The sequence below is a fragment of the Schistocerca serialis genome, chromosome 1 (assembly GCF_023864345.2).
Source record: "Schistocerca serialis cubense isolate TAMUIC-IGC-003099 chromosome 1, iqSchSeri2.2, whole genome shotgun sequence".
Classification (NCBI taxonomy): domain Eukaryota; kingdom Metazoa; phylum Arthropoda; class Insecta; order Orthoptera; family Acrididae; genus Schistocerca; species Schistocerca serialis.
This window is the reverse complement of record NC_064638.1, coordinates 385,170,964-385,183,328: the sequence shown is the minus strand read 5'-3', so window position 1 is coordinate 385,183,328 and position 12,365 is coordinate 385,170,964. Positions and strand designations below refer to the sequence as shown.

Here is a 12,365-nt window from a genome sequence, read left to right as displayed (position 1 = left end):
CCCATAAATATGATTGCAGGAGACGGCAGAGGTATTACTGAAGTGTCATTTATGTAACATAAACAGAAACATAATGGTCCCTAGGGGTAGGAACAAGAAGTGACAGCTGAGAGGAATTGCTCTGTATACTGATGTATTGTCAGTTGTCATGCAGTTTATGTATGATGTGTTGTCAGTTGTCGTGTAGTTTATTGTAACTTTTTTTTTTTTTTACCATGACAGTCATAGAGGGTGTTTTAAAGCAAGAGGTCTGAAAGAATCATAGTGATGGTGATTTTTACTGTATTTGTTGCTGTTTCATGTCATACTGTCTCTGAGAAGTATTGCAAAGTATTTGTTTGTTTGCAATTGCACTAAAATTGCACTTTGCAGTCTTCTGCATTTTCCCTGTTTGCTATGTAGCATTCTGTATAGGTCATTGGCCACAGATACATGGAAAGCATTGAATATTGGTATCTGCATTTTTATTGTGAAAGACAATAGGTATCAGCAGTCATTGTGCACTTGCAAAATGAAAGAACTGGTGCGATTGCACGGTGTTTATCCACACCAACTGTAATGACATATGTTTGCATACTACCATCATGAGATTGCTACTACCATAAAAATAATGTACAAAGGAAATTTAAATCTTAAATCTGTTAAGAAATTTTCAGAGTTAAAGAGAGCAGTCACACTTAATCATTCCTCATAGTAAACAAAGTCAATATGTACCTAGAAGCGAGAAATAAATCAGTACCAAATATCTCATCAAATTTTGTACATAGTGTGATCCAAAGGCTTTCCTAATTTTATAAGTATACTTGTAGCGCATGTGCTACGTATTACTATATAGGTATAACGAAATTGTCATGATTCATTCCTGAACTTTCCATTACTATCTAGGTACCGTTATTATGCATTACTACATATTCTGTCGAGAAACATTTCTGTAACATAATGTTACTTAATTGTTACATTTGCTGTGTAAGAGGAAAGTTATAACCCATATAATGAATGGTGTATTTGGTTTTAACATTGATTTTATTTCAGATTAAAAAACTGGATAGCTCAGCAAGCAGAGAGGGAACAGGAAGCAGCAGAAAGACGTCAGAAGAAACTTGAACGACTGTGCTTGGAACCGAAGCATGAATTGAAGGACATAAAATATGAAGAAGAGCGATCTGTGTTAACAGAAAAAGTTTGTGATGCTGTTGAACAAGGTAAATTCTACATTGCAGAGATTTACGGTGTATGGACTCCCTTTTCTTAGAGAAAACTACTTTTGAGTCACAGTTTATCTTTCGAACTGTGTGACATGTTACTCTTTTATTTAAAAAGTAGTGTTAGTTAGGTTCCTGATAGTCGTCTTAGATGTAAATGGAAGCAGATTCATTTATGTTGTTGACCTCTTCTGCAAAAAGTGATAATGAAGTGCAGTAAAAAAAAGTCAAATGAAGCTGAAGAAATTAAATTAGGAAATGAGTCACGAAGTTGGAGACCAGTTTTGCTGTTGGACAGTAGCATGATTGGTGATGGCAGAAATGGAGAGGGTGTAGAATTCAGACTGGCAATGGCAAGAAAAGTGTTTCTAAAACAGAGAAATTCTTTAATATATAATACAAATCTGAGTACTCGGAAGTCTTTTGTGAACGTATTTTCCTGGAGTGTAGCTGTATATAAAAGTGAAATATGGATGGTAAGCAATACAGACAAGATGAGAATAGAAGGTTTTGAAATTTGGTGCTACAGAAAATGCTGGAGGTTAAATGGGTAGATGAAATAACAAATGAATGGGTTCTTGGGGTCGCAAATCTGTTGTTAATTTTGGAAAATGTCCCTGCAAGAATGTGTCACTTACCTCGGTAAGCTCCACACATTCTGCGGCCTGATTGGTGGTGACACACGAAGTATCTCAGACAATAAAAGCTACGAAGAACTAATTGTGTTTCACTTGTCTTTAGACTACATCATCTTAACTATAATTTTTCAGAAAGTTGACACCACACTTTGGGGTTAGGTTCCTTACTAATTGACATAAATTCTTCGAAGAGTACCTGATCTATATTTTAAAATAGTGAAGTCACAAAAAGCTACTACCAAGCTCATACTATAACTGCAAGTGCACAATTCTGATGCACTATTCATAGAGTACAGTTTAATTGTTGAGCTGGTATTGCACTCCTCAGATCATTCATATAACAGTCACAGTCACAGTAACAGTATGTATCTATATTGAATCCACTAACTCTTGGTAATAAATCATGAAAGTCAAGTTAACTAACAGTCTAAATTTTACGTGATGCCCAGTAACTTGTTATACACACCAAAAATACTACAGAGTTCATTACTTAGTATTGAAATGATGTCTCGAACTGATGCCTGTGTGATGCATTACATCAGCAACAACATATATTCTCAGAAACATTATCCAAACCAGACATCATTGCACATGTCTACTTTATACTGTCAGCAATCACAGTTTGGTAGTATATTACTTTTCAGAGCCACTCCAGACAAACCTTACTCTTTGGTGACTAGATTATGACTTCTTGATAACTTTGCTTCACAAAGTACATTGTCAGGCTCCAGAATGCAGTACTGGCTCTTTTTACATTATATCTTTCACTCAGTGACCAACTCCACTATTGCACAACATTATGCACAAACTCACATTCCTATTGGCCCACCAATTCCTGATTCATTCTTCATGTACATTTCCTATTCACTGTATGCACATTCTAATTACAAGTAAACAGTGTATTATTATTACATACCGAAAATTTGGGGGTTTAGCTAATTTTCTATACTTCAGAAAATTTTGCAGGTTTTAACTTGAAATTAAATTGGTAAACTGCTGTTGCTGTATAACATTGTTGTGTACAGTTTTATTAAAATTAGTTCATTGAAATGTATAGAAGTAGACTCACAGGCTTGCATATGATTAAGCATCTCTATATGCCCCCACAAGAAACACCTCTCCTTACAGCATCTACACAGATGCTCAGTACTGCGGCTAAAGGAGTGAAAAACACAATTTGGATCACTGTGTGTAAATTAGTGATGAGCAGTTTTAAACTGACAAGGAAATCACCTTCAGAAACAAGTTTAGGAAATACACAGAAAGAAAATTGCACAATGTAAAAAAAATTATTATAAGTGTAACACTATAAATAATGCCAACAGTTGTACTACGAATAACATTAAAACATAGTGCTACACGGTACAGTTTGTCGGTAGTGGTAAAAATTACATAAAACTGACATAAAAAGATGGAGGATAACACGAAGAAAGTTGCTTAGTCTGTCACGTCACATGTGCACAGGTCAGTGGCCAGTACATTGATATGTTGTAAACAGGATTCTTTCATCATAAAATACACAGAATTATTAAAAAAAAAAAAAATGTGTTAATCAAAGGCAGTTCAATGTGACAATGTGTTACAAGGTAAAAGTAAAAGTACAGTTTTGGGAAATACCCTCACAGTAAATTGTGTATATATGTTGTACATTTTTGCATGTGTTTATATATTTTGTAAGACCAAGTTCGAGATTAACAACCATATGTGTCTTCCATCTGTTAAAGCAAAGCTTGAAGAACTTCTGTTCATTTAAAATACTTGAAACTCGTATTAAACAATAGAAAATCCAGGATGGAATGTAACAGTGTATGAAAAGGAAAGTTGCTGCTCACCATATAGCGTAGATGCCGAGTCGCAGATAGGCACAACAAAAAGACTGTCACAAATAAAACTTTGAGCCTGTAAAGCCTTCGTCAAAAACACACACACACACACACACACACACACACACACACACACACATACACACGACTGCAGTCTCAGGCAACTGTAACCACACCGTGAGCAGCAGTACCAGTGCATGATAGGAGTGGTAACTGAGGAGGCTGGGGTGGGACGGCGGAGGGATAATAGAGTAGGGGTGGTGCACAGCGCAGTGCTGCTGGGGAGCACACAGGGACAAGGTGGAGACAGGATAGGGCAGCCATGTGCAGTTGGAAGGTTAGGCGGAATGCAAGGGAGGGATGGGGGAGGGGGGGGGGGGGGAGAAGAGAAGTAAAAAGACTGGGTACAATGGTGGAATGAGGGTTGTGTAGTGCTGGAATGGGAAGACGGAAGCCAGATGGACTAATGAAGCTTGAGGCCATGAGGGTTACAGGAATGTACATATATTGTAGGGAAAGTTCCCACCTGTACAACTCAGAAAAGCTGGTGTTGGTGGGAACGAACCATATGGCACAGACTGTGAAGCAATAATTGATATGAAGGATGTCATGTTTGGCAGTGTGCTCAGCAACAGGGTGGTCCACTTGTTTCTTGGCCACAGTTTGTCGGTTCGTTCATTTCAACGACTGCTTAACTGTCTGTGCCATATGGAACATTCCTACCACCACCAGCTTTTCTGAACTGTGCATGTGGGAACTTTCCGTGCAATATATCTTACATTTTCGTAACCCTCCTGGGCTCAACCTTCGTTAGTCATTGTCCTCACCCATCCAGCCTCCCTGTTCCCATTCGAGCACTATACAGCCCTAATTCCACCATCACAACCAGTCTTTTTACTTCTCTTCTTTTCCGCCACCCCACCCACCTCCCCACCTCTCCTCTGCCCTCCGTATAACCTCCTGACTGTGCAAACACCTGCCCTCTTCTCTCTCTCTCTCTCTTTTCTCTTTTCTCTTCCGCAGCAGCACTGCACTGTCCGCCACCCCTAACCTGCTATCCTTACCCCTCCCCACTCCAGCCTCCTACTTACTCCCACCCAGTTGCCACTCGCATCGTGCACTGGTGGTGCTGCTGGCAGTGTGGCTGCAGTTGCCTGAGACTGAAGTCATGCGTGCGTGCGTGCGTGCGTGTGTGCGTGTGCATGTGTGTCAGTCATCTATTTTTGATGAAGGCCTTACAGGCTGAAAGCTTATTTGTGACAACATTTTTCTTGTGCCTGTCTGTGACTCAGCATCTCCGCTATATGATGAGTAGCAACTTTCCTTTTCATATTATTGTCGAAACTCATATTAACATCTAAAAGAAAATGTGTAAAGGTATCTGGTCACAAAAACAGTAGTTCAGATCGAAACTTGCCTCCATTATTAAAAAAAAAAGTTATTCAGATGCTGTTTCTCATTCATTCTACCAGTGATGGTCTCGGTTTCCTGGGACTGGCTGCCAATTGCTGTCCGCACAAACGAAGTTGACACTCAGTGCAGCGGTTGATTAGGATGATCATAAAGGGGAAATGCCTTTATGGTTGCTCCTATCAGCTACTGTGCTGAGTATCAACATAGTTTGTGCAGACAGTATGACTTCCACTAAATACTATATACATACTGTTATGGCACATACTGAAGCATTTTGAGGAGGAAAATATGTTACGCACAGTTGAACTAAAAGAAGGAAGTGGTAGCCAGGATGGATCCTGATTCATCAAAAAATAGTCAGTTTTGTTATTTGGGGGAAAGGAGTAGTAAAACTTGATCTCATCCAATTATTACATTCTTTATTGGGCATTTTTTTCTCGCTGACTCATCTTAGGGTGTCTTCATTCCTTACTTGATCAGTGCATTTGATCTTCATCAGTCTCCTAACATTAAGTATGTGCTTCATTTTTATCCACTTTTGATGAAGACTGTCATATTGCCAGCAAGCTGTATGATGCTGAGTTTCTGTTGTGTGGGTTTTGTTACTCTTCCATCAGCTGTATATGAGTGGTTGCACTTCATCTTCTCTGTTAATAGTATTTTTTTGTATGTTGTTTTTGTAGTGTACTGAGAATTACATGTTTATACTTCTCATGTGTCTAGGATTCAAGGCATCAACAAGTGGTGGAAATGGCGTGAAGAGAAAACAGGAAAGCAAGGAAATGAGCTCAAAGCCAAAGAAAAAGAAGACATGCTTGTGGTATGTGTGAAAATCATATTCCAACATATGTTCCCAGCTTTTAATTACTCTTCTAGAATAGCCATAGATTTCAAGTGAAGAAATTAGTATAGTATAAAATCTTCTAATTTGTATAAAATTTTGAATCATTTTATGCCAATCAATTTAAAATTTGCCAGTTATCCCAAAGAACAGAATTAGAAATTGCAGTACGTACCAAGCCCAGAGCAAGGTACGGCTAACCATTGCTCTGTGCCCACACGTGGTACAGGAGCTTATAATTTGCATTATGCCATTTTTCACATACTCTTCATGCAGATGCAAGCTATAATGTAGTAACTGCAGTTCAAATGGCTCTGAGCACTATGGGACTTAACTTTGGAGGTCATCAGTCCCCTAGAACTTACAACTACTTAAACATAACTAACCTAAGGACGTCACACACATCCATGCCTGAGGCAGGATTTGAACCTCCGACCGTAGCGGTCGCGTGGTTCCAGACTGTAGCGCCTAGAACCACTCGGCCACACTGGCTGGCAGTAACTGCAGTCACCTAGATGTGCCACACCTGTTTCTTTAGGAATTTCAAATGATCTTTGTCTATGTTTGTATTGTGGGGGCTTCATAGATACTTTTGACAGTGGCTTCAGTCATGAATTGACATTGATATAAACTCAGTGCATTCAAGAATAAATTCATATTGTGTAGTGCAACAACACCTAAAACTTCATGAACACAGTATCTGTCGTTTAATTTATAAGTGACTAGCAATTTCAGCAATGCTTTGCATTTACTGAATAAGAATGGGAACTGGATATTACTCCTAATGGGGTATCCCTACGAACTGTCAGGATGTCAATTTTGGCTCCTCGTTGCGACTTCACCACTTTGGAGGTATAGAATATAAATGAAAAAGACTCCTTTGTTTCAAGATATGGTTTTAGTTGCTATTAAGGTTTTTAACTTTTTTAGGATACTGTTACATAAATTCAGAGTATACAACATTTTTCATGTTTTGGACACACTGTGGTAAGATTATGAAATGGTTCTTTGAATTACCAGTTCTTGAGAGGACAACATGCAGAAAACACTGATCGCTTAAATTGAGTGTGTAAATCAATTGAGATCATTGTTGTGTGGGGTATGAGAAAGGCTTCTCCAGCTGCTACCTGTGCGCATATAGTAGCTTCAGCGACATTATTGCGCATAGTTTTAATTTGCAAATGGGCAGCGTTACAAAATTTTTGGACAATTGAGATTGCATAGTAGCTCTCCAATCATAAGTCAATCAGCTATAATTACAACTTTTCAAATATGTATAGGTTTTGTTAAAACTGACTTTGAAGAAGAAACAAAACAGCACATTGTTGTGTATACAATTTTTGGTAAAATTATATACATCGAGAAACAACGTACAGTAAAACTTCTAGATAAACAGCATCCAAGGAGTAAATAAAAAGTCCCCTTTTAAGAAGTGTCCACTATTAAGGAAAGAATAAAAATGCATTGTACAATACAGTACATACAGTGTACTGTATGTATAATAGTACATTACATCTGTATACTGTACTAGTACATTTAAGTACAGTACTACATTAACAAACCCCATACAGTAGTATAATACAGTATTAAATTTTTTTTCATGCATTCTGGAAGGTTGGTTTGAAGTAATCAGAATTTTTTTTCTGATCCAGGGTGTCATTTATAATTGTCTGCTAAATGTGTGTTTCAGCTACTAACATTAAACTGAGTCCCTCTTCATCACTTTTCACTGAAAAGTAGTGTTTCAATTTTCTTACCTTGGAATAAAGTCCAGTGCAGTTATGTCATCATTAGGAACTACAAAAAGTGGCATCTACTTTTGGGAAAATTCACACTTATTTTTTGCAAAATTCATGTCTATTTTTGTCAAAATTCACACCTACTTTTTTATTTGTAAATGATTAGACACACACGTGAAGACAGACAAAGCGTTAGTTCGTTGAAAAGGACTGTTAAAAAAAGTGTCGATTGGGAACTTTTTTACTGGAATGTTTGTTCATGCAGAAACTTTAATACCTTTTTCCCCCAAAATAACCTTCATTGTCTTTGTTTGGCTGTCTTTAAGCTTTCAAAAATGATTGTTCTGTTGAAAAGCTGCAGCATTTTCCCACCCATTACCTGAATGCATCTCCATTTTAAGGCATTTCTAGGGTTGGCCTTTCTCCACCCAATTCAATGATTTCAAAGTCTGCAGACTGTTAATTTTGAACTTTCATGGGCATTCAGCGTAGAAGTAGAACCAATGTACAGTAACTGTATTTTAACGGTAGGGGAAGAATTTCAAGATAGTCGAAAAATTTTACAGATTTTGCTTTCCAGTTGCACACTATTTGGGCACTACAGGCAGGAGTGGCAAATGGCCCCAAGCATAAACAAATTAGAATTTTGAACACTGGGTGGGAAGGGGCGGGGAGAGGAGTATTGTGGGGGAAATGTGAATTTTTCTGGTCCCTAGTCAGCATTGTCTTCATCCTGTAGTCCATTCTCGACATTGTCACCACACCCTTCTTCATGAAGTTCTGGTAGGAGTTCACATACACTAGTTGATGTACTTTCCATGAACAGTGCATCATTGACATTGGCATATCCATCAGATTCTACTAAAGTGTGAATTTCATGCTCATGTTCCTTGGGGTTGTTTTCTTCAAGACCATCATCAATTGCTGAAGCCCTGTTGTAAATGAACCCTGCCTTCTTGAAAGAGCAGTTGATTGTGGTGGATGTTACTTGTTTTAAGGCTGAAGAAATCCACAGAATTTCATCCAATACTCTGATAGATTTTCAGAGTTCATATCCAAATTCAACATTGTCCATTCAAGATCAAATATGTCTCAAGTAAAACACTTTGAAATTTTGAATAAACCCTTGATCCAGTGGTTGGCAACATGAAGTTGAATTTAGTGGCAAAAACATTACTTTCAATTTTTTTTAGTGCAGCATCACAAGAAGAAGTAGCATTATCTATAAAGAAAATCATGTTCCTACTTTGTCTTTCCATTCTTCAGTCAAATGCCAGCTACCATTCAGTCATTGTTGCCCTCATCATCCAAGATAGTTTATTCGCATATCACTCCACCTTCAGTTTACTTAAGTCATATCCTTAAACATTTGGGGTGTTGCAGCGTTACCAATACTTAAAGGCTTTTCAAATTTGCTTATCATATTAACACACAGTAGTACAGTGAGTCATTCTTTTGAAATTTTGCCTCCAGAACAGTTTTCACCTTTCAGGCTGTTGTTTTACTGGGAAGAGTTCTGAAGAAAAGACCAGTTCCATGATGGTTAAAAATATTTCTTTCTTCATAAGCTTTACAAATTCCTGTTACCCTTTCTTTCCAATCTGACATGATGTTTTCATCCACTGACCTCAATTCACTATAACGGTTAGAAAAGAGATGGTGTGCCTGCTTCTAAATTTGTCAAGCCAACTTACAGATGCTTTAAAATCCTGAAGTCCCAACTCCTTGACAGTTTGGAGTGCTTCCTTGCAGATCAGAGGTCCAACAACTTTCAAGTAATTGCTGCAAACACAGCAGAACCATTCAAAAGTCAAAAAAGAAAGAATTTTTAAACCTATTATGTTAGGAAAATTGCATTTACTGGTAAGGTTACCATTTCCTCTCCATGACTTCAGAATGTCATCCTTGTTTCTTAAAATCACACTGATCTGTGTTTTTTCAACGGCAGACCTCATTGTCGTGCCTCAACCACTGAGCTTTTCCTTTTTGTAGCCATTGATCTCAAACTTTTCCTTCAGTTTCAACTGTTCCTGTTTTTGTAATGTCTTAGCACTACAGTACATAAGCCCCCTTGCTTGAAGACAGAAACAGTGTGCACTTTAACATAAAAAATGTTCAGAAGGATGATACAGATTGTTGCTGTTTAATTTTCAAACATCTTTTCCTTTCACACTGTCTGTTATTTCGAATTTTCATTGTTGGGGATACATTTCAGTGTCTATGACCATTAGTGAAAGTGTTTGCTGTTCAGAAGAATTTTACTACAAAGGCCAGAGTTATTTTACAGGGGAATTTTAAAATGTCCTCTTTTGAGAGGAGTCTGCTATTCGAAAGTGTTCGTTAGGAGAAGTTTTACTGTATATAGGAGGAACAATCTGTCTATTACTTTACTTGCTCAGCTATCGTAGTTAAAACAAACTGCAAGAAAGAAAATGAAAATGCACATTTTCACAGTATGGCATAACATTTTCTTTCTCTCTGTCAATTTTAACAGAAAACGTGCACATTGATGTTGCATTTCTGTCCAAATGTTATTTGTGTGTGGTGCAAAAACCTGAAGTAAGACAGTCAGGAACTTTCCAAGGTTTTTGGGAACAACGTTAACCATCTTGATGAAAGAATTTGTCTCTGGAAGACGTGTCCTTTTGTCCTCAATAAATTCTGTGGTAATTTGTGACTGAAGTGGTTACTGTTATTGCTTTTTGAGTCATTTGCAGATTCCTGTCATTTTTGCTGTTGTATGATAACAGCCTGATATATGCATGTGAAGGACAAGAAGTTTCTTTGCTATTCTTTCCCTTGTAGGTTACAACAGTTATTAGCTGGCAATTTTGACATTTATCGCTTAACAGTGTACTATATATGCATTATGATCACCATTGGTAGATCTTGCAGATCACTTGCACGGAAATAACAACACTCTGAAATGAAGTGGCAGGCACCAAATTATTGTATGATAAAGGTTATATAAGTTTGATTTGTCTAGAACTTGTTAAACATTGAGAGTCATACAATGACATTCATTTAGGTTTTTGAATTTCAGAACTCACAGTTTTGTTCTGAAATATTGAGGAATGTCACTTACTGTTAAAGAAACTGTAAGTATTGTCGAAATCAAGAGAATGTTGCCAGGCTGCTGTCGTTCAGAGAATTAAGCTTTCTCTTGTACTTGCACTTTAACCTCTTGTATTCTTTTCATGGTTTTCATATAGCAATTTTGTATTATTGTCCATCACTTACATTCTATTTTTGTAATAATAATGCTGTAAACCAGATTTTTCCTAATATTTCATATCATTAAACTTAAGTCACCCAGATTTTAATTTTGTCTGTTGATTTCTTTTAATGAATTATGTGAGTTGTATCTCAACAAATTCTGTGGTAAAATACAACAGTGTTCCATAACAATATTATGAAAAGGATAGTTGCTGCTCACCATATAGTGGAATGCTGAGTCACAGGTAGGCATAACAAAAAGACTGTTAGAAAATGAGCTTTTGGCCAACAAAACCTTCATCAGAAATAGAACTCTCTCTCTCTCTCTCTCTCTCTCTCTCTCTCTCTCTCTCTCTCTCTCTCTCACACACACACACACACACACACACACACACACACACTCACACGCTTCGGGGGGGGGGGGGGGGGGGGGGGGAGAGAATGAGAATGTTCTATCTCTGATGAAGGCTTTGTTGACCAAAATCTCATTCTCTGACAGTCTTTCTGCTGTGGCTATCTCTGCTATATGGTTGGTAGTAAATGTCCTTTTCATAATATTGTTACAATCCATCCTAGATTTTACAATGTTCCATAATATATTTTCTATAGAAAATAGATAAACTTTCACTATTACTCCATATAATTTTGGATTTTTTTCCTTTTGTAGGATTGATGCTGATAATGAACTTGACACTGAGGATAGTGATGATTGCCTCAGTGACGAGAATGATGGCAGTACGTCATCAAAAAGTGCTTCTCAAAATGGTTCCAGTCAGTTAAGTGTTGACAAAAGGATAACACAAGCTGTGTAATATTATTGAATCAATCTCCTTTTAAGGAATCAAGTGATTGTACTGTATGTTTTTGTAAAATAAAATGTGTAAAAATAATTATTATACAAATATATTAACAATTGAATTTGTATGAATAATAAAATAACTATTATTCAGTATTGTTCAGTGGATATTCTTTACCAGTCCCTCCCTTATTAATGCCATAATGAGTCCCTTGCCCATAGTTAAATGGTGCATTGAAAGTTCTTATTGTATGTCATAGTTAAAAGCATTGTGGTTCAGGTTTCAATCTTACAAGCAAGCCAAGATGGTTCTGTCAGCAGAACATGACCATTCCATTTTCCTTTTTTTGGCTAGAAACTTAATTGGTATTGTTTGTAAGGTTTCCAGTAATGATGGGCTATATGATTATAGGAAGGAAACATTAGTACTACATTTAAATAAAATGTAGTATGCAGGAGCAACAGGGTTACTGGTAACTGAAGACCAATAAGTTCATCCAGCAGTGGATGTCAAATGGATGGTGGTGGTGGTGGGGTGGTGGTGGTGGTGGTGATAATGCTTCTCCTGTGTTAAATTTTAAGTGTACAATTGTTCTCTGGAAATTGTGCTGCTTTTGGTAACCATGGTGTTGTGCAAGTCTATTAACCCATTTCTGCCTAGCGTAACATATATGTCAGATAACATCTATTGTTTTCT

General features: G+C 37.3%; 1 protein-coding gene across 1 annotated transcript in view; it reads left to right on the top strand.

Annotated features, from left to right (window-relative positions):
• Positions 1-11,826, top strand: part of LOC126470968 (replication stress response regulator SDE2) — a 49,586-nt gene extending 37,760 nt beyond the window's left edge. The window contains exons 4-6 of the mRNA XM_050099018.1: positions 1,033-1,202; positions 5,800-5,896; positions 11,540-11,826. Coding sequence (XP_049954975.1) covers positions 1,033-1,202; positions 5,800-5,896; positions 11,540-11,684 — 412 coding nt within the window. The 3' untranslated portion in view covers positions 11,685-11,826. The remainder of the gene's footprint in view (positions 1-1,032; positions 1,203-5,799; positions 5,897-11,539) is intronic.
• The last annotated feature ends 539 nt before the right edge of the window (positions 11,827-12,365 follow it).